Source organism: Scyliorhinus torazame, chromosome 2 (assembly GCF_047496885.1).
Source record: "Scyliorhinus torazame isolate Kashiwa2021f chromosome 2, sScyTor2.1, whole genome shotgun sequence".
NCBI lineage: Eukaryota > Metazoa > Chordata > Chondrichthyes > Carcharhiniformes > Scyliorhinidae > Scyliorhinus > Scyliorhinus torazame.
Window position 1 is genome coordinate 193,103,373 of NC_092708.1, and position 24,568 is coordinate 193,127,940.

At 49.3% G+C, this 24,568-nt stretch overlaps 1 protein-coding gene across 1 annotated transcript in view; it reads left to right on the forward strand.

Moving 5' to 3' along the window:
* The window catches only part of LOC140394656 (collagen alpha-1(XVIII) chain-like), a 227,864-nt gene extending 206,231 nt beyond the window's left edge, over window positions 1–21,633 (forward strand). The window contains 9 exon segments of the mRNA XM_072481940.1: window positions 328–338; window positions 340–389; window positions 452–455; window positions 807–935; window positions 4,908–4,946; window positions 13,706–14,047; window positions 15,518–15,715; window positions 17,118–17,233; window positions 18,334–21,633. Coding sequence (XP_072338041.1) covers window positions 328–338; window positions 340–389; window positions 452–455; window positions 807–935; window positions 4,908–4,946; window positions 13,706–14,047; window positions 15,518–15,715; window positions 17,118–17,233; window positions 18,334–18,547 — 1,103 coding nt within the window. The 3' untranslated portion in view covers window positions 18,548–21,633.
* Window positions 21,634–24,568: the final 2,935 nt, after the last annotated feature.

Sequence of the window (24,568 nt, forward strand, 5' to 3'; positions counted from 1 at the left end):
CCTTTCCCTCTCCCTCCCCCTCCCTCCCTCCCTTCCCTCCCCCTCCCTTCCCTCCCCGTCTCCCTCTCTCTCTCTCTGATCCTCGTCTCCGTCTGCCCCTCTCTCCCTCTCTCTCTCCCCTTTCTCTCTCTCTCTCTCTCTCTCTCTCTCCCCTCTCTCTCCCCTCTCCCCCTCTCTCTCTACCCCTCCTTCTCTCTCCCCCCTCTCTCCCTCCTCCCTCTCCCTCTCTCTCTCTCCCCTCTCTCTCTCTCTCCCCCCTCTCTCCTTCTCTCTTTCTCCCCCCTCTCTCCTTCTCTCTTTCTCTACCCCTCTTTTTGCTGATCATAGGTATCGTCGGACACCTGGCCCCCTGGTCCTCCAGGCTCTGCAGCCTCCATCATCAGCAGTAAGTATGAGCTCTTTGACCTTACTTCTTAAAGAAAGCCTCCAATCAGGGTTACTGCGGCGGAAGTGGGGTCTAGTCTATAAGCTCAGGTGAGTTTAGTTGGTTTAGAACCAGAATTGGGGGCTGGGGTGGGGGGTGAGGGTTGGGCAGCCACTGAAAATCCAACTGTCTGGTGGGGGAGCGGAGGAAAACTAGAAGAAACCCGCCATGAAGAAATATGTCTCCCATTGGCTGACAGGTACGTTGGCCATCATGAAGGGGTCATTGGGCCAGGTTGTTTTGGCTGAAGAGGAAGAGCGTCAATAAATTTTGACCGAGGTACCATATTGCCTCTTGGTGATGGCAATGTATCGATACATTAAGCGGTAGTCATGAACTGTGTAATGGTCATTCTGTAAAATGACTTTTTAATGTCACCCAGGTTACGGTGCTCCAGACCTACCAGACAATGCTAAGTATCTCTCGCAGCCTGCAAGAGGGAATGTTAGCATATGTCATGGAACGCGGAGATCTGTATATCCGAGTACGGGACGGCTGGCGGCAGGTTTATGTAAGTGTACCTTTAGCACTCCCAACTTTCTCAGTTGCAATGTTCGCTCCACACATGTGCCAGGTAATGATCATCTCCAATGGCCGTCCTCCAATGTGGCACCCAGAACTGCACGCATACTCCAGACGAGGCCGAAATAGTGTCTTATGCAAGTGCAACATGACTTCCTGACTCTTGTACTCAATGCCTGGTGTGCAGCACGGTAGCATGGTGGTTAGCACAATTGCTTCACAGCTCCAGGGTCCCACGTTCGATTCCCGGCTTGGAGTCTGCACGTTCTCCCCGTGTGTGCGTGGGTTTCCTCCCGCAGTCCAAAGATGTGCAGGTTAGGTGGATTGGCCATGCTAAGTTGTCCTTCGTGTCCAAAATTTCCCTTAGTGTTGGGTGGGGTTACTGGGTTATAGAGATAGTGTGGGCTTGGGTAGGGTGCTCTTTCCAAGAGCCGGCGCAGACTCGATGGGCCGAATGGCCTCCTGCACTGTGAAATCTATGAAACAAGAATTTTAGCCACCTCCCCATGATGCTCAACTGCATCATCATTGCTGAATCCCAACCACCAACATCCTGGGGTTACCATTAATTAAACACTGCACTGGGCCGGTCATATAAATACTGTGGTTGCAAGAGCAGGTCAAACGCTGGGAATTATGAGGGGAGTAACCTACCTCCTGATTCCCCAAAGCCTGTCCACATTCTACAAGACAAAAGTGAGGAGTGCAATGGAATACTGTCCGCTTGCCTGAATGAGTGCAGCTCCAACAACACTCATTGTTGGCACAATCCAGGACAAAGCCACCAATCACCTTAACATTTACTCCCTCCACCACCGACGCACAGTGTGGACCATCCACAAGATGCACTGCAGCAAATTGCCAACAGTCCTGAGACAACACCTTCCAAGCCCACGACCTCTTATTCCCTAGAAGGACAAGGGCAGCAGACACATGGGAGCACATCCACCTGGAAATTCCCTTCCAAGTCACTCACTATCCTGACTTGGAAATATATCACCGTTCCTTCGCTGTCGCCGGGACAAAATCCTGGAACTCCCCTCCCTAACAGCACTGTAGGTGTACCTACATCCCATTGACTGCAGCAGCTCAAGAAGGTGGCTCATCCCCGCCTTTGCAAGGTCAACGAGGGATGGACAATAAATGCTGATCTAGTCAGTGCCACCCACATCCAGTGAATATTCTTTTTGATCTAGCAGGGTGAGGGAGGGGGGAGTTACTTTTCTAATTCACCTGCTTTCAACTTTAACATGATGCAACTTAAATGATCCCTTTTGTTCCAGTTCATCACAAAACACACTCACTCACATTCTCTCACACTCACTCACTCTCTCTCGCACTCACTCACACACTCACTCTCTCACACACACTCACACTCTCTCGCATTCATTCACTCAAACACTCACACTAACACACTCACTCTCTCACTCACATTCTCTCACACTCACTCACACATTCTCTCACACTCACACACTCACTCACTCACTCACATACTCTCACACTCACTCTCACTCTCATACTCTCTCACACACACTTACTCTCTCACACACACTTACACTCTCACACACTTACTCTCTCACACACACTTACTCTCTCACACACTCACATTCTCTCACACACACACACACTCACTAACATTCTCGCACTCACTCACACACTCACTCTCTCACACACTCACCTCACTCTCTCGCACTCTCACATTCTCTCACTCACTCACTCCCACTCTCTCGCACTCACTCACATTCTCTTACACTCACTCACACTCTCGCACTCACTCATTCTCTCACTCACTCACACACATTCTCTCACGCTCACACTCTTTCACACTCTCATACTCACTCACACATACACTCATTCCATTCATTCACACACATTCACTCACTCACTCTCACTCACTCACTCACTCTCACACTCACTCACTCACTCACTCTCGCACTCTCACACCCTCTCTCGCATTCACTCACACCCTCTCTCGCACTCACTCACACTCTCACACTCACACTCTCACACACACTCACTCTCTCTCAATCACTCACACACACTCTCACGCTCTCTCTCACACTCATTCACTCACTCACTCACACTCACTCATTCACTCACTCACGCTCACTCACACATGCTCACATTCACTCACACTCACTCACTCTCACACTCACTCTCACACATGCTCACATTCACTCACACTCACTCACTCACTCACACACTCTCTCTCGCACTCACTCACATTCTCTTACACTCACTCACACTCTCGCACTCACTCATTCTCTCACTCACTCACACACATTCTCTCACGCTCACACTCTTTCACACTCTCATACTCACTCACACATACACTCATTCCATTCACTCACACACTCTCACACTCACTCACTCTCACACTCACTCACTCACTCTCGCACTCTCACACCCTCTCTCGCATTCACTCACACTCTCACACTCACTCTCTCTCACACACACTCACTCTCTCTCAATCACTCTCACACACTCTCACGCTCTCTCTCACGCTCTCTCTCACACTCACTCATTCACTCACTCACACTCACTCATTCACTCACTCACACTCACTCATTCACTCACTCTCACTCACACACATGCTCACATTCACTCACACTCACTCACTCACTCACTCTCACACACTCACTCTCTCTCGCACTCTCACACCCTCTCTCGCATTCACTCACACCCTCTCTCACACACACTCACTCTCTCACACACTCACCTCACTCTCTCTCGCACTCTCACATTCACTCACACTCACTCACTCACTCACACACTCTCACTCTCTCGCACTCACTCACATTCTCTTACACTCACTCACACTCTCTCACACACACTCTCGCACTCACTCATTCTCTCACTCACTCACACACATTCACTCATTCTCTCACGCTCACACTCTTTCACACTCTCATACTCACTCACACATACACTCATTCACATTCACTCACACACATTCACACTCACTCACTCACTCACTCACTCTCTCGCACTCTCACACCCTCTCTCGCATTCACTCACACCCTCTCTCGCACTCACTCACACTCTCACACTCACACTCTCTCACACACTCTCACTCTCTCTCAATCACTCACACACACTCTCACGCTCTCTCTCACACTCACTCATTCACTCACTCACACTCACTCACACACATGCTCACATTCACTCACACTCACTCACTCTCTCTCACACTCTCACACATGCTCACATTCACTCACCTCACTCACTCACTCTCTCGCACTCACTCACATTCTCTTACACTCACTCACTCTCTCGCACTCACTCATTCTCTCACTCACTCACACACATTCATTCATTCTCTCACACTCACACTCTTTCACACTCTCACACTCACTCACACATACACTCATTCACATTCACACACACACTCACATTATCACTCACTCACTCACTCACTCTCACACACTCACTCACTCACACTCTCTCTCGCACTCTCACACCCTCTCTTGCATTCACTCACACCCTCTCTCGCACTCACTCACACTCTCTCACACTCACACTCTCTCTCACACACACTCACTCTCTCTCAATCACTCACACACACTCTCACGCTCTCGCTCACACTCACTCATTCACACTCACTCAGACACATGCTCCCATTCACTCACACTCACTCACTCACTCACTCTCTCTCACACTCACTCACACACATGCTCACATTCACACTCACTCACTCACTCTCTCACACTCACTCACATTCTCATACTCGCTCACATACTCTCTCTCACACTCACTCACATTCTCACTCGCACGCACACTCACTCACACTCTCTCACACACACACAAACAGATGGACACACAAACACACAGATGAACTCGCAGAAACACACACACACACACACACACACACACACAAGCAAACCTACATGTGCACGTAGGAAGGTCTTTACCGAACCAGCATTAAACAGATTTCATTTTGACGAGCTTTTTTTGGTTGCAGCTCGGCGAATACATACCTTCCCACGCTGCTGGAGTACATGTGAGTACAGTTTACCTCTTCCGTCTTTTATGAACTTGCCAATATATTGTTTATAGAAGCAATTTCTATTGATGTAATCATATTACATCATGATTGTTTCTTTTGGGCAGCACGGTGGTGCAGTGGGTTAGCCCTGCTGCCTCACGGCGCCGAGGTCCCAGGTTTGATCCCGGCTCTGGGTCACTGGAGTTTGCACATTCTCCCCGTGTTTGTGTTGGTTTTGCCCCCACAACCCAAAGATGTGCAGGGTAGGTGGATTGGCCATGCTAAATTGCCCCTTAATTGGAAAAAATTGATTGGGTACTCTACATTTTTTTTTTTAAATGCATCTCACCGGATTTAAACTTGCATTTCAAGCAGAGAAAATAGTAAATTAATTGTTCACCGCATGGGATGCAGTTGGGGCTCTATTTCTGTTCGAATATTGTGCGGGAAAAGCAGCTGGAGAATTTACTCTAGCTTGCAGCTAGCGGACGTAGTCTACAGTGGTCTTCACAGAGCCTTGTGGCAGAAAGAAGTTAGCAGAGTTAGCTTGGGAAGCTGTGGAAAGGCAGCTGAATATCTGCAGGCAACCTAATAAGGAGTTGAGGCATCCACAGTTGTGAGATTGGTAAAGGAAAAGGTGGAGGGTTGTATAGCCAAAAGGTTAATGGAAGGACTCCACAGAATCTTACCTTGGAGTAACAGCTGTAATATTAAGGAGAATTATAAAGTAAATTCTGGAGGGCTGCGGCATAACTTTCGGGTTGGTGTCAGGAAAAGTGAACACACTGGGGCAGTACGGTGGCGCAGTGGGTTAGCCCTGCTGCCTCACGGTGCAGAGGTCCCAGGTTCGATCCCGGCTCTGGGTCACTGTCCGTGTGGAGTTTGCACATTCTCCCCGTGTCTGCGTGGGTCTCACCCCCACAACCCAAAAGATGTGCAGGGTAGTTGGATTGGCCACACTAAATTGCCCCTTAATTGGAAAAAATGAATTGGGTACTCTAAATTTATAATAAAAATTAAAAATTAAAAAATAATGATCGTTTCTTTAAATACTGCCGTTATTCTATTTATTCTCAAAGACCAAATAACCACTTTGAACTGAGCAAATGACCAGTTGAACTGTTTTAGTGACATTGGAGAGATGGTTGTGTAGTGGTATTGCCACAGGACTAGTAACCCAGAGGCCCAGGCCAATGCTCTGGGGACCCGGGTTCCAATCCCACCGAAGCAACTGGTGGAATTTAGGCTCAATACAATCTGGAATGTATGATCATTGTACATCGTGAACCATCTGGTTCACTATGAAATCTGCTGTCCTCGCCCAGTCTGGCCGACATGTGACCAACCAGACACACAGAAATGTGGTTGACTATTAAATACCCTCTGAAATAGTCGAGCAAGACATTCAGTTCAAGGAAAATAGAGATGGCCAATGAATGCTGGCCTTGCCAGTGATGCCCATTTTCCATGAAAGAATAAAGGGGAATAAAATGAGGAAATATTGGCCAAGACAGTGGGAAGAGCTCGCCTGCTCTTCAAAATAGGGATGTAGCATTTGTTATGACCATCTGCAAAATGGGAGCTCAGTTTAATGGGTCAGCTGAAATGCATCGAGGTCAATGCAACACTTCCTCAGTACTGACCCTCTGACAGTGCTGCACTCCCCCTCTGACAGTGCTGCATTCCCTCAGTACTGACCCCCTGACAGTACAGCACTTCCTCAGTATTGACCCTCTGACAGTGCAGCACTTCCTCAGTACTGACCCTCTGACAGTGCAGCACTCCCTCACTACTGACACTCTGACAGTGCTGCACTCCCCCTCTGACAGTGCTGCATTCCCTCAGTACTCTCAAGAGTATTGAAAGTCAAAGAGATCTAGGAGCACAGGTCCACAGGTCATTGAAAGGGGCAACACAGGTGGAGAAGGTAGTCAAGAAGGCATACGGCATGCTTGCCTTCATTGGCCGGGGCATTGAGTATAAGAATTGGCAAGTCATGTTGCAGCTGTATAGAACCTTAGTTAGGCCACACTTGGAGTATAGTGTTCAATTCTGGTCGCCACACTACCAGAAGGATGTGGAGGCTTTAGAGAGGGTGCAGAAGAGATTTACCAGAATGTTGCCTGGTATGGAGGGCATTAGCTATGAGGAGCGATTGAATAAACTCGGTTTGTTCTCACTGGAATGAAGGAGGTTGAGGGGAGACCTGATAGAGGTATACAAAATTATGAGGGGCATAGACAGAGTGGATAGTCAGAGGCTTTTCCCCAGGGTAGAGGGGTCAATTACTAGGGGGCATAGGTTTAAGGTGAGAGGGGCAAGGTTTAGAGTAGATGTACGAGGCACGTTTTCTACGCAGAGGGTAGTGGGTGCCTGGAACTCGCTACCGGAGGAGGTAGTGGAAGCAGGGACGATAGGGACATTTAAGGGGCATCTTGACAAATATATGAATATGATGGGAATAGAAGGATACGGACCCAGGAAGTGTAGAAGATTGTAGTTTAGTCGGGCAGCATGGTCGGCACGGGCTTGGAGGGCCGAAGGGCCTGTTCCTGTGCTGTACATTTCTTTGTTCTTTGTTCTACTGACCCCCTGACAGTACAGCACTTCCTCAGTACTGACCCTCTGACAGTGCAGCACTTCCTCAGTACTGACCCTCTGATAGTGCAGCACTCCCTCAGTACTAACCCTCTGACAATGCAGCACTCCCTCAGTACTGACCCTCTCACAATGCAGCACTCCCTCAGTACTGACCCTCTGACAGTGCAGTATTCCCTCAGTACTGACCCTGTGACAGTGCAGCACTCCCTCAGTGCTGACCCCCTGACAGTGCAGCGCTCCCTCAGTACTGACCCTCTGACAGTGTAGTATTCCCTCAGTACTGATCCTCTGACAGCACTCCCTAACGACTGACCCTCTGGCAGTGCAGTATTCCCTCAGTACTGATCCTCTGACAGTGCAGCACTCCCTCAGTACTGACCCTCTGACAGTGTAGTATTCCCTCAGTACTGATCCTCTGACAATGCAGCACTCCCAGAGTACTGACCCTCTGACAGTACGGCACTGCCTCAGTACTAATTCCCTGATTGTGCAGCACTCACTCAGTACTGACCCTCTGACAATGCAGCACTCCCTCAGTACTGACCCTCTGACAATGCAGCACTCCCTCAGTACTGACACTCTGACAGTGCAGTATTCCCTCAGTACTGATCCTCTGACAGTGCAGCACTCCCTCAGTACTGACCCTCTGACAGTGCAGCATTTCCTCAATACTGGTCAACAAAGAACAAAGAAATGTACAGCACAGGAACAGGCCCTTCGGCCCTCCAAGCCCGTGCCGACCATGCTGCCCGACTAAACTACAATCTTCTACACTTCCTGGGTCCGTATCCTTCTATTCCCATTCTATTCATATATTTGTCAAGATGCCCCTTAAATGTCCCTATCGTCCCTGCTTCCACTAACTCCTCCGGTAGCGAGTTCCAGGCACCCACTACCCTCTGCGTAAAAAACTTGCCTCGTACATCTACTCTAAACCTTGCCCCTCTCACCTTAAACCTATGCCCCCTAGTAATTGACCCCTCTACCCTGGGGAAAGGCCTCTGACTATCCTCTCTGTCTATGCCCCTCATAATTTTGTATACCTCTATCAGGTCTCCCCTCAACCTCCTTCGTTCCAGTGAGAACAAACCGAGTTTATTCAACCGCTCCTCATAGCTAATGCCCTCCATACCAGGCAACATTCTGGTAAATCTCTTCTGCATTACAGCACTCCCTCAGTACTGGTCCTCTGACAGTGCAGCACTCCCTCAGTACTGACACTCTGACAGTGCAGTATTCCCTCAGTACTGATCCTCTGACAGTGCAGCACTCCCTCAGTACTGACACTCAGACAGTGCAGCACTCCCTCAGTACTAACCCTCTGACAATGCAGCACTCCCTCAGTACTGACCCTCTGACTGTACGGCACTACCTCAGTACTGACCCTCTGACAATGCAGCACTCCCTCAGTACTGACCCTCTGACAGAGCAGCACTCCCTCAGTACTGACCCTCTGATAGTTGACCATTCCCTCAGTACTGAACCCCTCACAGTGCAGCACACCCTCAGTCCTGACCCCCTGACAGTGCAGCACTCCCTCAGTACTGACCCTCTGACAATGCAGCACTCCCTCAGTACTGACCCTCAGACAATGCAGCACTCCCTCAGTACTGACCCTCTGACAGTACAGTATTCCCTCAGTACTGATCCTCTGACAGTGCAGCACTCCCTCAGTACTGACCCTCTGACAGTGCGGCACTCCCTCAGTACTGATCGTCTGACAGTGCAGCACTCCCTCAGTACTGACACTCTGCCAGTGCAGTATTCCCTCAGTACTGATCCTCTGACAGTGCAGCACTCCCTCAGTACTGACACTCAGACAATGCAGCACTCCCTCAGTACTGACCCTCTGACAGTACAGTATTCCCTCAGTACTGATCCTCTGACAGTGCAGCACTCCCTCAGTACTGAACCTCTGACAGTGCGGCACTCCCTCAGTACTGATCGTCTGACAGTGCAGCACTCCCTCAGTACTGACCCTCAGACAATGCAGCACTCCCTCAGTACTGCCACTCTGACAGTGCAGTATTCCCTCAGTACTGACACTCTGCCAGTGCAGTATTCCCTCAGTACTGATCCTCTGACAGTGCAGCACTCCCTCAGTACAAACCCTCTGACAATGCAGCACTCCCTCAGTACTGGTCCTCTGACAGTGCAGCACTCCCTCAGTACTGACACTCTGACAGTGCAGTATTCCCTCAGTACTGATCCTCTGACAGTGCAGCACTCCCTCAGTACTGACACTCAGACAGTGCAGCACTCCCTCAGTACTAACCCTCTGACAATGCAGCACTCCCTCAGTACTGACCCTCTGACTGTACGGCACTACCTCAGTACTGACCCTCTGACAATGCAGCACTCCCTCAGTACTGACCCTCTGACAGAGCAGCACTCCCTCAGTACTGACCCTCTGATAGTGCACCATTCCCTCAGTACTGAACCCCTCACAGTGCAGCACACCCTCAGTCCTGACCCCCTGACAGTGCAGCACTCCCTCAGTACTGACCCTCTGACAATGCAGCACTCCCTCAGTACTGACCCTCAGACAATGCAGCACTCCCTCAGTACTGACCCTCTGACAGTACAGTATTCCCTCAGTACTGATCCTCTGACAGTGCAGCACTCCCTCAGTACTGACCCTCTGACAGTGCGGCACTCCCTCAGTACTAATCGTCTGACAGTGCAGCACTCCCTCAGTACTGACCCCCTGACAGTGCAGTACTGACCCTCTGACAATGCAGCACTACCTCAGTACTGAACCTCTGACAGTGCAGCACTCCCTCAGTGCTGACCCCTGACAGTGCAGCATCCCTCAGTACTGATCCTCTGACAGTGCAGCACTCTCTCAGTACTGACCCTCTGACAGCGCAGCACTCCCTCAGAACTGACCCTGTGACAGTGCAGCACTCCCTCAGAACTGACCCTGTGAAAGTGCAGCACTCCCTCAGTACTGACCTGCTGACAGTGCAGCACTCCCTCAGTACTGACCCCTGACAGTGCAGCATCCCTCAGTACTGATCCTCTGACAGTGCAGCACTCTCTCAGTACTGACCCTCTGACAGCGCAGCACTCCCTCAGAACTGACCCTGTGACAGTGCAGCACTCCCTCAGTACTGACCCTCTGATAGTGCACCATTCCCTCAGTACTGAACCCCTCACAGTGCAGCACACCCTCAGTCCTGACCCCCTGACAGTGCAGCACTCCCTCAGTACTGACCCTCTGACAATGCAGCACTCCCTCAGTACTGACCCTCAGACAATGCAGCACTCCCTCAATACTGACCCTCTGACAGTACAGTATTCCCTCAGTACTGATCCTCTGACAGTGCAGCACTCCCTCAGTACTGACCCTCTGACAGTGCGGCACTCCCTCAGTACTGACCCTCAGACAATGCAGCACTCCCTCAGTACTGACACTCTGACAGTACAGTATTCCCTCAGTACTGATCCTCTGACAGTGCAGCACTCCCTCAGTACTGACCCTCTGACAGTGCAGCACTCCCTCAGTACTGACACTCTGACAGTGCAGTATTCCCTCAGTACTGACACTCTGCCAGTGCAGTATTCCCTCAGTACTGATCCTCTGACAGTGTAGCACTCCCTCAGTACTGACACTCAGACAGTGCAGCACTCTCTCAGTACTGACCCTCTGACAGCGCAGCACTCCCTCAGAACTGACCCTGTGACAGTGCAGCACTCCCTCAGAACTGACCCTGTGACAGTGCAGCACTCCCTCAGTACTGACCTGCTGACAGTGCAGCACTCCCTCAGTACTGACCCCTGACAGTGCAGCATCCCTCAGTACTGATCCTCTGACAGTGCAGCACTCTCTCAGTACTGACCCTCTGACAGCGCAGCACTCCCTCAGAACTGACCCTGTGACAGTGCAGCACTCCCTCAGTACTGACCTACTGACAGTGCAGCACTCCCTCAGTACTGACCCCCTGACAGTGCAGCACACCCTCACTACTGTCCCCCTGACAGTGCAGCACTCCCCCAGTACTGACCCTCTGACAGTGCTGCACTCTCTCAGTGCTGACCCTCTGACAGTGCAGCACTCCCTCAGTACTGACACTCTGACAGTGCAGCATTCCCTCAGTACTGACTCTCTGGCAGTGCAGCATTCCCTCAGTACTGACTCCCTGACAGTGCAGCACTCCCTCAGTACTGACACTCTGACAGTGCAGCACTCCCTCAGTACTGACTCCCTGACAGTGCAGCACTCCCTCAGTACTGACCCTCTGATAGTTCAGCACTCCCTCAGAACTGACCCTGTGACAGTGCAGCACTCCCTCAGTACTGACCTACTGACAGTGCAGCACTCCCTCAGTACTGACCCCCTGACAGTGCAGCACTCCCCCAGTACTGACCCACTGACAGTGCTGCACTCTCTCAGTGCTGACCCTCTGACAGTGCAGCACTCCCTCAGTACTGACCCTCTGACAGTGCAGCATTCCCTCAGTACTGACTCCCTGACAGTGCAGCACTCCCTCAGTACTGACACTCTGACAGTGCAGCACTTCCTCAGTCCTGACACTCAGACAGTGCAGCACTCCCTAAGTACTGACCCTCTGGCGGTGCAGCATTCCCTCAGTACTGACTCCCTGACAGTGCAGCACTCCCTCAGTACTAACCCTCTGACAGTGCAGCACTCCCTCAGTACTGACCCTCTGACAGTACGGCACTACCTCAGTACTGACCCTCTGACAATGCAGCACTCCCTCAGTACTGACCCTCTGACAGTGAAGTATTCCCTCAGTACTGACCCTCTGACAGTGCAGCACTCCCTCAGTACTGACCCTCTGACAATGCGGCACTACCTCAGCACTGACCCTCTGACAATGCAGCACTCCCTCAGTACTGACCCTCTGACATTACAGCACTCCCTCAGTACTGACCCTCTGACAGTGCAGCACTCCCTCAGTACTGACCTGCTGACAGTGCAGTACTCCCTCAGTATTGACCCCCTGACAGTGCAGGGCTCCCTCACTACTGACCCCCTGACAGTGCAGCACTCCCTCAGTACTGACCCTCTGACAGTGCAGCACTCCCTCACTCCTAAACCTGTGACAATGCAGCACTCCCTCAGTACTGACCCTCTGACAATGCAGCACTCCCTCAGTACTCACCCTCTGACATGCAGCACTCCGTCAATACTGATCCTCTGACAGTGCAGCACTCCTTCAGTACTGACCCTGTGACAGTGCAGTACTCCGTCAATACTGACCCTCTGACAGTGCAGCCCTCCCTCAGCACTGACCCTCTGACAGTGCAGCACTCCCTCAGTACTGATTCTCTGGCAGTGCGGCATTCCCTCAGTACTGACCCTGTGACTGTGCAGTATTCCCTCAGTACTGACACTCTGACAGTGCAGCACTCCCTCAGTACTGACCCTCTGACAGTGCAGCACTCCCTCAGTACTGACCCTGTGACTGTGCAGTATTCCCTCAGTACTGACACTCTGACAGTGCAGCACTCCCTCAGTACTGACCCTCTGACAGTGCAGCACTCTCTCAGTACTGATTCTCTGGCAGTGCGGCATTCCCTCAGTACTGACCCTGTGACTGTGCAGTATTCCCTCAGTACTGACCCTCTGACAGTGCAGCACTCCCTCAGTACTGACCCTCTGACAGTGCAGCACTCCCTCAGTACTGACCCTGTGACTGTGCAGTATTCCCTCAGTACTGACACTCTGACAGTGCAGCACTCCCTCAGTACTGACCCTCTGACAGTGCAGCACTCTCTCAGTACTGATTCTCTGGCAGTGCGGCATTCCCTCAGTACTGACCCTGTGACTGTGCAGTATTCCCTCAGTACTGACCCTATGACTGTGCAGTATTCCCTCAGTACTGCACTGGAGTGCGGGACAAGATCCTGCGGTCAAGCCTCTGAATCTAAAATCTTCTATCTGCGAAAACCCAGAGAGAAACCCAGTATCTGGAGCCTGGCGTTAGCCATAACTGAAATGCTCGGAGTGAATCTGACAGAAAGCAAGAGAAGTGCGACTGAAATTAACGCTGTGAGATCACATTAAAAAAATATTGTCCCAAAATCCTTCAGCTCAAAATTGAGAATGGCTACCTTTGTTCAGACTGTTTGAGTCATGGCTGCATGGCTTCCATAACACTGCATCTGGAATCTAGTCCTGGGTTATTTCTTTGTTTGTCTGACAGGAAAACAATGTGGAAGCAGTGGGGTCGCCGCCGGTGGTGCAGTACACGACAGAGGAGGAGTCTGCGCAAAAGGTGGAGGAGACGGTTCAGGAGAACCCGCCTCCGGAGCCTCGTGTCCCCGAGCCAGTGCGTCCAAGGGAGAACGAACGCCACAGACCAGTGCACCGCCGTCCAGAGCCGCCGAAACAAAACCACCTCCACCACCAGACCGTCGCGAGATGGCCTACCACCCAGGCCCCACACCGCACGACAGCCCCACCGAGGTATAACCACCATGGCTCCGCCCTTCGACCCAATGTCGTCCCCTCTGGCCATGCGGAGAGTCTGCATGGAGTGCCAATGGTAAGTGGGTCTCTCTGAAGCCATTACAGTGGGGAGTAGGCGAGTAACGTATTTGATCCAGTTACATTCCAAAAACCCGCCAATGTCTGTATGTATGTACTCCTGACACTCTATTTATTCTTAAAGACCAAATCACCTCTTTGAACTCAACAAATGACCAGATGAACTGTTTTTATTGGTTGAGGTTGAGAGGCAGTGGCACAGCGATAATGTCACTGGATTCAGAATCCAGAGGCCATTGTCGATCATCCTGTATGACCTTGTAGGGCTGCACGGTGGCGCAGTGGGTTAGCCCTGCTGCCTCACGGCGCTGACGTCCCAGGTTCGATCCCAGCTCTGGGTCACTGTCCGTGTGGAGTTTGCACGTTCTCCCCGTGTTTGCGTGGGTTTCGCCCCCACAACCCAAAGATGTGCAGGCTAGGTGGATTGGCCACGCTAAATTGCCCCTTAATTGGAAAAAATGAATTGGGTACTCTAAATTTTTTTTTTAATGTTTGACCTTGTAATTCTGACCCTCCCTCTAAACTTCTGAGCTTTTAAAGAAATAACTCCCATTTGTACAGCACCATTTCAACATCCTCCGAGTGCTTTCCAGCTATTGAGGTGCAGTCACTGGTGTAAGTAGGGAACATGGCAGCCAGCCTCTGTACAGTAGGATCCCACAAACCAGTGATAAACGAGCCAATAATCTGTCTTTTAGTATTGTTGGCTGAGAGAAGTATATATTAGCCAGGACCAGGCTCGTACCTGTGTGGTTGACTCTTAACTGCCCTTGAAAGGGTGCAATCGATTGTGTTAAAGTACAGAGATCCCACAACCACCACCTCCCTGGGGCAGCTAGCAACTTTTACAGATGCACCATAGAAAGCATCCTATCTGGCTGCATCACAGCCTGGTATGGCAACTGCTCGACCCAGGACCGCAAGAAACTTCAGAGAGTCGTGAACACTGCCCAGTCCATCACACAAACCTGCTTCCCATCCATTGACTCCATCTACATCTCCCGCTGCCTGGGGAAAGCGGGCAGCATAATTAAAGACCCCTCCCACCTGGCCTATTCTCTCTTCCAACCTCTTCCATCGGGCAGGAGATACAAAAGTCTGAGGACACACACGAACAGGTTCAAAAACAACTTCTTCCCCACTGTTACCAGACTCTTGAATGATCCTCTAATGGACTGAACTGATTTCTTCACACATCTTCTCTATGAGTAGTACTGCACTCCGTATACTTCACCCGATGCCTGTCTATGTATTTACATTGTGTATTTAGGTATGTCCTATGTTTTGTTCAAGCATGGAATGATCTGTCTGGACTGTACGCAGAACAATACTTTTCACTATACCTCGGTACACGTGATTCTAAATCAAATCCAAAATCCAATGGGCAACCTTGCCGGGAATTAATGCCCAATGCGAAAGGTGTGAATGTTTGCGCCGAAACTCACGCTCTGTGCTTCTCTGTCTGCAGCTCCACCTCATGGCTCTCAACACTCCTCTCTCAGGCAACATGCAGGGGATCCGGGGGGTTGACTTCCAGTGCTTTCAGCAGGCACGTGGGATGGGCCTGATGGGGACGTTCAGGGGCTTCCTCTCGTCCAGGCTCCAGGACTTGTACAGTGTTGTGCGCCGGGCTGACAGACACACTGTTCCCATCGTAAACAGCAAGGTAAGCTCGGTCAAAGCGGTAGATTTTAAATGCCCCCTAGTTTTAGAGTCCCCTATCAATGGAAATAGTTTATCTTTATCTACCATGGTTTTCCCTGTTAATATCTGGAATATTAACTTGAATGTTAAAATCTTACAATTGAGGAAAGTGAGACCAAGAGGCGGAGGGGGTTTAGGGAGAGAATTACAGAATTTGGGGGGGTCCCAGGTAACTAAACGCATGGCAACCAATCATGGAAAGATTTGAAAACAAGGTTGAGAATTTTAAAATCAAGACATTGCTTGACCGGGAGCCAGTGTAGGTCCGAGGTGAGAGGGTAATGGCATTCGGTGTAAATTAGGAAATAGGCAGCAGAGCTTTGGATGTCCTCAAATAGAGGATAGAATGTGGGAAAGCAGCCAGGGGTGCGTTGGAATAGTCCAGTCTCGAGGTAAGGAAGGGTTTCAGCAGCGAATTAGCGAAGGCAAGGGTGGAGTTGAACAACACTGGCGGTGGGATTCCCTGTTCCCACTGCTGTCAGTTGGATTTCCTATCGAAGACACCCCAGGCTGCTGGAAAACCCCGGATTTGGATGCGCTGCCGGTGAGAAAAGAGAACCCCAACGGCCGTAGGATCCCGGCCATGGAGGTGGGTATAGGTAGGATTTGGCCTTCTTATATAGGTAGTCACCTCTTTGATGCCCTTTGCTGGTGAGTCCTTAGCAACTGAAATGTTGCTCAGATTTCCCATTTGTGATGGGCTGAATGGCCTCCTATTTAATGACTCTTCCTGAGCTGTTGTGCAATTTGTTTACTACGCGGTGAGATGCATTGCAAATTAATGATCCTGTAAAAGTCAATGGTTGGATCTGCTTTAACATGAAACAACAAATTGCATTTACCGAGCAACTTTAGTGTCATAAATCGCCCCATGAGAATTCTATCAAACAAAACTTGACATTGAGCCACATGGGGTGTTATGAGGGGAGGTCACCAAATACTCGAGCAAAGGGATGGGGCGTTTTAAAAGTAGAAATGTGAGGTGGAGTCATGTAGGGAGAGAATTGTGAAGCTCAGGGTCGGGGCAATCGACAGACATGGCCGGCGCTGGGGCAGCAATGAAAATAACTGGCGTGCAAGAGGTATGAATCGGAGGAATGGGGATGGCTGGTGGAGATGGGGAGGGGACAAGACCATAGAGATTTGAAAACAAGGACGAGAATGTTAAAATCAATGTAGTTTGGAATCCTCTGTACACCAATGTACTCCAAATGGAGTCAAATGCAGACCTATAATCCTCAAATGAGGGTCAGTGAAATAGTTGAGTGTGGAATCACTGAGAAAATGAACATAATTAGATGGTAAAGCTGCTGGGGAATTGTGAGGGATAGAAATGAGTGAAAATGTGTGCTGTTTGTTCCCAGGGACAGGTACTGTTTAATAGCTGGAGCTCGCTCTTCTCTGGATCTCAAGCTCGCTTCAAACCCAACACCCCGATCTATTCCTTTGATGGACGTGATGTGCTTCAAGACCATGCCTGGTAGGTGGATAGAGACTTCGGTCTGTGTATCATTGCCAAAATGGTAAAATGGCTGGAAGGAAACAGTTGTTGGCACTGCTGCCTCACAGTGCCAGGGACCCAAATTTAATTCCAGCTGTGGGCGACTGTGTGGAATTTGCACTTTCTCCCCGTTTCTGTGTGGGTTTCCTCCGGGTGCTCCGGTTTCCTCCCGCAAGCCAAAGACATGCAGGTTAGGTGGATTGGCCATGCTAAAGTGCCCCTTCGTGTCCAGAGGTTCGATTGGGTATGGGGATAGAGCTGGGGAGTGGGCCTGAGTGGGGTGCTATTCAGAGTGTTGGTGGAGACCCAGTGGGCCGAATGGCCTCCTTCTGCACTGTAGGGATTCTATGAACATTGATAGTGTAGAGTCAAAGGAGGATACCTATGAGGAGGCGGGTGACCAGAAACTTGGGCTTTAAGGAGTGAGGTGCTTGAGTGAGAGAATTTGTGAAATACCCCGGAGAGTGAAACCAAGGTAACAACGGCGGATGAGAGAGAATGCTGTTGCTCATGAGGTCAGAGGCCTAAGATAGGCAGGTTATCATTGCCGGAGAAGGATAGAGCAACAGTCGCAGTGGTGACAGTTTAGCTTGCAAAACATATGGCATCTTTCAGTCCCTTAAGACATCCCAGATCACCTTAGTTCCAACAAAATAGTGTAGCCATTGCGGTGGCACTCTCGGCTTTGGGTCAGAGTCTCACACCAGAGACCTGAGCATGAAAATCATGCATGACTCTTCAGTACAAGAATAGACCCCAGGTCTCTTCTGAAATAATGCCATTCCTTCTACGGCACTGCATCCTATCCCCCATACATCTTATACGCCCATCTGGGAGAGAAGACTAATTTTGGTGCTTCACCTGAAAGATGTCATCTCTGACAGTGCAGCACTCCATTAGTACAGCACTGGGAACGTTGGCTTAGATTTTGTGTTTAACTCTCTGGTGTGGAACCTGAATCCCCAACATCCTGACCGAGGTGGGCGTGCCCCAGTATACCAAAGAATTCTCATTTTCTTGTGGTCATTTTATCGACTGACATTTCTACCTTGCTTTCCCTCCTACCCCAAATTTCTCAGGCCTGAGAAGTTCATCTGGCACGGGTCGGACTCCAAAGGGCGTCGTCTGTCGGAGAATTACTGTGGGGCCTGGAGAGAAGCTCGGGCCGACATGACCGGCATGGCCTCTTCCCTGCTAAACGGCCAGCTGCTCGAGCAGAGGCCCAGCCACTGCTCCAGTTCTTTCATCATCCTGTGCATCGAGAACAGCTACCTGCCTCACGCTCGGAAATAAATGCCCGTGCTCTCTCGCTCTCCGCCACGCCCCTCCGGACCCCAACAATACCTCTGTTCCTTGAAGAGAGGCTGCTCCTCTCGCCGCGCCAGTGATGAAAGTTAATTTTCTGTACAGTTGTAATTTTTTGAAACGATTTAAGTTGAGAAGAATGGAAGCGAAGAAAAGGCCAAAGAGATCGGTTTTCAGTAAATAAACAAGTGAATATCGCTGACAGCGAAGTCCTGGGAGGATCCTTGGAAGCTCCTCAGATAATGCAGATCTCCATTGTGTACATGTAACAGTTAATATTTGTATATGGAATGTTTGTGCGTACAAGTGTATTTTTTTAATTTGATACGTCTGAAAGTTAGCTGCATTTTAACCTGTGTAATTTACTCCTAATTATTCTGTAGCATCGTTCAAGAGTATTTTTTACAAAACTGAAAGTGCTTTTTTTGTTTTACCCAAAGTTTTTAAAAATAAATTTAGAGTACCCTATTCTTTTTTTAAGGGGCAATTTAGTGTGGCCAATCCACCTAGCCTGCACATCTTTGGGTTTGTGTGGTGAGACCCACACAGACACTGGGAGAATGTGCCAACTCCACATGGACAGTGACCCAGGGCCGGGATCGAACCCGAGTCTTCAGCACCGTGAGGCAGCAGTGCTAACCACTGTGCCACCGCCCCGCCCCTTTGTTTTTCCCAAAGTTGCTAGTAAATTTCCATGGGCTGATCTAGGATATTCTTGTTTTCAAAAAAATATATCAGTTGAGAATCTCAATCACAAATGGTCGTCTTCCACTTCTTGCTTCAGGCCCACACGCACAAGGGTGGCGGTACGACATGAAAGAAGGCCTCGCTTTCCACGTTGGGCCTAGCTGCTTGTCGTTGGTTCCTGTGCGCCCTGAAGCTGCTCCATTGTCAGGGACATGACACATCTGTATGGCCTTTCACCCGAGATTATATGTTGCCCTCCGCCCCACGTGCAGAGAGAGAGAGGGAGGCGGAAATGCCTGAAAAGTGATGTTCTCTTGGCTGCAAGCCATCAAATGCCTCATCCGCTCCCACCGCCCCACTCCCCCATCACATTTGGAAAAGTGTGGGGAATTGGAGCACAGGTCCAGAGAAGCTTTGTCAGTAGCAGGGGATGGGTTAGAGACTCTGACATGGCTCGATCAATCCCAATCCTGGTCCCCCCACCCATCTGTAGGCACTGAGGGAGTGCTGGGGATTAGGGATGCTGTAGTTAAGTATCCCAGGGGTGGAAAAGAGATGGAATCAATGGTGGGGAGGACAATGTTAAAGACAACCAGAGGAGAGGGGCAAGGCAGTGATCATAAAGGGACAGGAGAGGAGATTTGCACCCGGAGGAAACCCACGCAGACACGGGGAGAATGTGCAGACTCCGCACAGACAGTGACCCAACAGGGAATCGAACCTGGGACCCTGGCGCTGTGAAGCCACAGTGCTAACCACTTGTGCTACCGTGCTTGTGCTACATGCATGCAATGAAGCCCTGTAGGCCACTTCTAAAGTCTTTAATCTATTTTCCAATTCATAGATGTATGTTTTCAGCTATCATGCCAGGTAGATCATGTTGTTTAAAAAATAAAGCTCCCAGGCCAAACAAAATGTAACCAATGAGGCAATGTGCTCAAATAGGACTCATTTTTCTAGATTTGAAGAGATGGATTGTCAGGAGTCACACCTGGGATTGTTATCCCATCACCCCACCCACTCGGATGATTCCTGGACCGCCTTAAGAGATCTGTCCCACACACGAGTGTGGTAAAGGTATTTGTGTGTGTGAGAAAAATGCCAAATCCCTGAGTGGAGGCTGAACTGGAGAGGCAATTAATTGATAGATAGTTGCAGCATGGCAGGATGCCCATCCGGCCTACTGTGTCTTTACTAGCCCCCCATCCTGACAACTCCCCATTTCTCTGCGTCTCTCCTCTAGATATGTTTCTAATGAATTTGAATTTATGATCCTTTTGTAAAGGTGAAAGATTTGTGAAGGAATATTCTAATTGTATTATCCTCAACACTTGGCACACGTCAGTCAGCATATGTTTTAGTCAATTTTCTGCTTACCATTTCATAAATGGAGGGATGATAGTTGAGAAATTCAAACACACCACCCGACTCTGAGATAACTGCCAGTTAAGTATTGGTTTGGGTCAACTCGCCAACTCTATTGAGCCCATTCCTAGAGGTTTTGTCACCTGATGTATTGCCTCCGACCGTTCCACCCCCACACATCCGCCATTGACCACCCGACATGTCTATTGTCATGGCTCCCTGCCTTCCTGGACCAATCAGAAAGTGCATAGACACTTCCTTGCCCAATTAGATGACTTATTACTGTTGATCAACAGCTCTCTTCGTTCCCATTTATGGCCGATAACTTTTAAAACAGTGTTCATGGAATTTAAAGAAAATTATCATTTTCCTCCTGGGTTGCTCACAGCAATGCCTTTAATCCCTGGATATGCCACAGCAACCAATCTATCCAAGAGGAGAATGAGGCAGCCAACAAAATGGTTGGGTGGGTGTGTTTGCTCATCTCGTCTAACAGAGATTATGTTTCTGTTCCAATGTTTGCAAAGCAGTAACAGTTAAGTCATTGAATGTTCACTTTGTGTCTGTCTGTGTTGGGTGAATGAATTACATTTTGGCATAAGACAAATAAAACATAATTGCTTTGGAAATCCCAGCAGAAAATCGACAAATTTGGAGCTTGTTCCTTGCAATGTAAGCAATTTTTAAAAACTGCCCCAATGTCCTGCCTCCCACCACTTGGCACTGATCCATCGAGCCAAAGGTCCGTGATTGTAAACATGCTAACTGGTCACCTGAGGCCACGGGGGCTGATTTGGAGAAATGAGTCATGCCCACTTTTCTTGTCTGCACTGGATGCAACATTTAATCTCGCAAGAGTATGCACTGTATATCAAAAAACAATCTTTCTACTAACTGCAAAGATGCTGCGATTAAAATCTGTGAACATGAACGAGCACATTCTGTAGCTTTCTGTAACCTTGACGCTCTGTAAACACTTCTTGCAAAGTACTGAATAAAGATTATGAAAGTCCTCTTTTAAATCTTATCTCTCATGTGTTTTATTTTGGGAGGAAGCATTTGATACCAGTAACTTCCGTCAGCTTAATTCTCATTTTGTCGTATCTTCTGAAAACAAGGCCTATCTTAACACATTTTGTGTTATCTGTTATGTAATAATGATGTGTGCTTTTCTTCAAAAAAAGATTTTATTCCCATCAATCCTGTATTCTATCATTTGGCATCCCCGCTGATACTCCCCATAGCCTCCTACGCAGGTGGGTGTAAGAGATCGAAGGGTAATTTTTCAAAGTAAAGCAGGAACTGTCGCCAATATTTTGCCCCTCAACCAACAGATTCTGTGATATAATTTACATCGCATTTACAGTGCAGAAGGAGGCCATTCGGCCCATCAAGACTGCACCGGCTCTTGGAAAGAGCACCCTACCCAAGGTCAACACCTCCACCCGATCCCCATAACCCAGTAACCCCACCCAACACTAAGGGCAATTTTGGACACCAAGGTCAATTTATCATGGCCAATCCACCTAACCTGCACATCTTTGGACTGTGGGAGGAAACCGGAGCACCCGGAGGAAACCCACGCACACACGGGGAGGATGTGCAGACTCTGCACAGACAGTGGCCCAAGCCGGAATTGAACCTGGGACCCTGGAGCTGTGAAGCAATTGTGCTATCCACAATGCTACCGTGCTGCCCCTAAGTGACACATAGTCTGCTGTGTTGCACCCAGTGCTGGCCACTATACTTAACAAGGATGTGAGAGTCTATGAGAGGATAGTGAGAGTCCTTGAGAGGGTTATAACGGTCCTTGAGGCGGTAGTGAGGGTTCGTGAGAGACTAGTGAGGATTCTGGAGAGGATAGTGAAGTTCCTTGATGGGATAGTGAGAGTCTTTGAGAGGGTTGTGAGGGTCCTTGAGGAAGTAGTGAGGGGGCAGTGAGGGTCCTTGGGTAGTGAGAGTCCTTGAAGTACTGAGGGTCCTTGAGAGAATAGTGCGGGTCCTTGAGAGGGTGCAGAGGAGATTTACCACAGTGGATCCGGGGATGAGGGGATTTTAGCTCCAAGATTTGGGTTGGAGAAGCTGGAGTTGTTTTCCTTGGGAGCAAAGGAATTGAGAGGAGATTTGATGGAGGTGGACAAGTTTAGGAGAGGTGGCGCAGTGGATAGCACTGGGACTGCGGCGCTGAGGACCCGGGTTCGAATCCCGGCCCTGGGTCACTGTCCATGTGGAGTTTGCACATTCTCCCCATGTCTGCGTGGGTTTCACCCCACAACCCAAAGATGTGCAAGTTAGGTGGATTGGCCACACTAAATTGCCCCTTAATTGGAAAAAAATAATTGGGTACTCTAAATTTATTTTTTAAAAATAATAGCTGTTTCCATTAGCTGATGATACAAGGATCAGGGGATCACAGATTGTAATTATTTACTTTTGGAGATTTCATTAGGAAAACAAGGGATTCATTTGCAGGGGATCTACAGGAGCTACATGTTTGTGGCTAATTACAAAATATCTCTGCACCTGGAACACACCTCTTTCTGGACTGATTCTCCATTCTGAGTCCTGATTGGTCATCCAGACCAGGTGACACATAGTCCGCTGTGTTGCCTTTAAGGTACAATCACCACATAGATTTATGGTTTGGGGCCAAAGTTGGGGGGTGGGGTGGATGGGCGATTACCTTTTCTACGTAGCGAGTGGTAATGACCTGGAACCCGCGCCCACGAAGGTGGTGAAAGGGGAGACGATCAAAAGGAAATCATATGGGGACATGAGGTTGGATAAACCTAACGGGAATAGGATGGGGTTGACTGTGTATCATTAAGATTCCATAATACTTTTTTTTTTATTGCCACAATTGTTGGGGAAGCCCAACAGCCAGTTTGCATGCAGCAAATTGCCAAAGAGCAGCGATGAATAAAGAGTGGCTAATTTGCTGTGAGTGACATTTCTTGAGGGATAAACACTGGTCAGAGTACTGGGGCCAGCACCCCGCTTCTCCCCCCGCCCCCCCCCCCCCCCTCCAAGGGAAATTGCCTGTCTTTTAACAGCTGAAGTCAGTTTAACATTGCAGAGAAAAGTCTTGATTGGAACCATGATCATCTTACAAATAGGACTCCAACTCGAAACATCTGCCCCAAGAATGGTTCGCGAGCCAGCTGTTAGATGTATTAAATCACTGCAAAATCCTCCCGTTGTCGCACACCAACTTCAGCCTGCATCAAAACACACTGCTGCTTCGTTGAGGGCAGCCCTTTCACTGCACCGCCAGCAAGTGCAGCAGCTATTTCACAGGCATGTTCCAAAAGTAAAGCCAGTGTGTGAAGCTATAGAGAAGATTTTGCCCTCATATTGCACCTTCCCATGGAGCCAGTGCTCAGCAAAAGGTTTTTTCTGCACACAGTCACTGTTGTATGAAAATTGGCATTGTCTTAGCAACGAAGTCTTGCACGCAACCAATGAATAAAAGAATGGTTGGGTTGTCTGTTTTTACTGCTGTTAGTTGAGGGAGGAATGTTGGCCAGGAGATCGCCCCACTTTTCCTTGAATGGTTCATAGTGCAGAAGGGAGGCAAACTGCAGTCAAGGATAAAATGTTACACCAGAATTTAACATTAAACCTTCATGTCCTGAAGTAGGGGAGGTCCCATTCCTGGTCACTTTTATTTGTCACAAGATTGCAATAGGCCAGCATTTATTGGCCATCTCCATTCCCCTTGAGAAGGTGATGGTGATCCATCTTCTTGAGCCATTGCAGTTCATATGGTGTAGGTATACCCACTGTGTTGTTAGGGAGGGTGTTCCAGGATTTTGATGCAGCTACAGTGAAGGAATGGCTTTATATTTCCAAGTCAGGATGGTGAGTGACTTAAAGGGGAACCTCCATGTGGTGGGGTTTCCAGGTATCTGCTGCTTTTGTCCTTCTAAATGGTAGTGATCTTGGATTTGGAAGGTG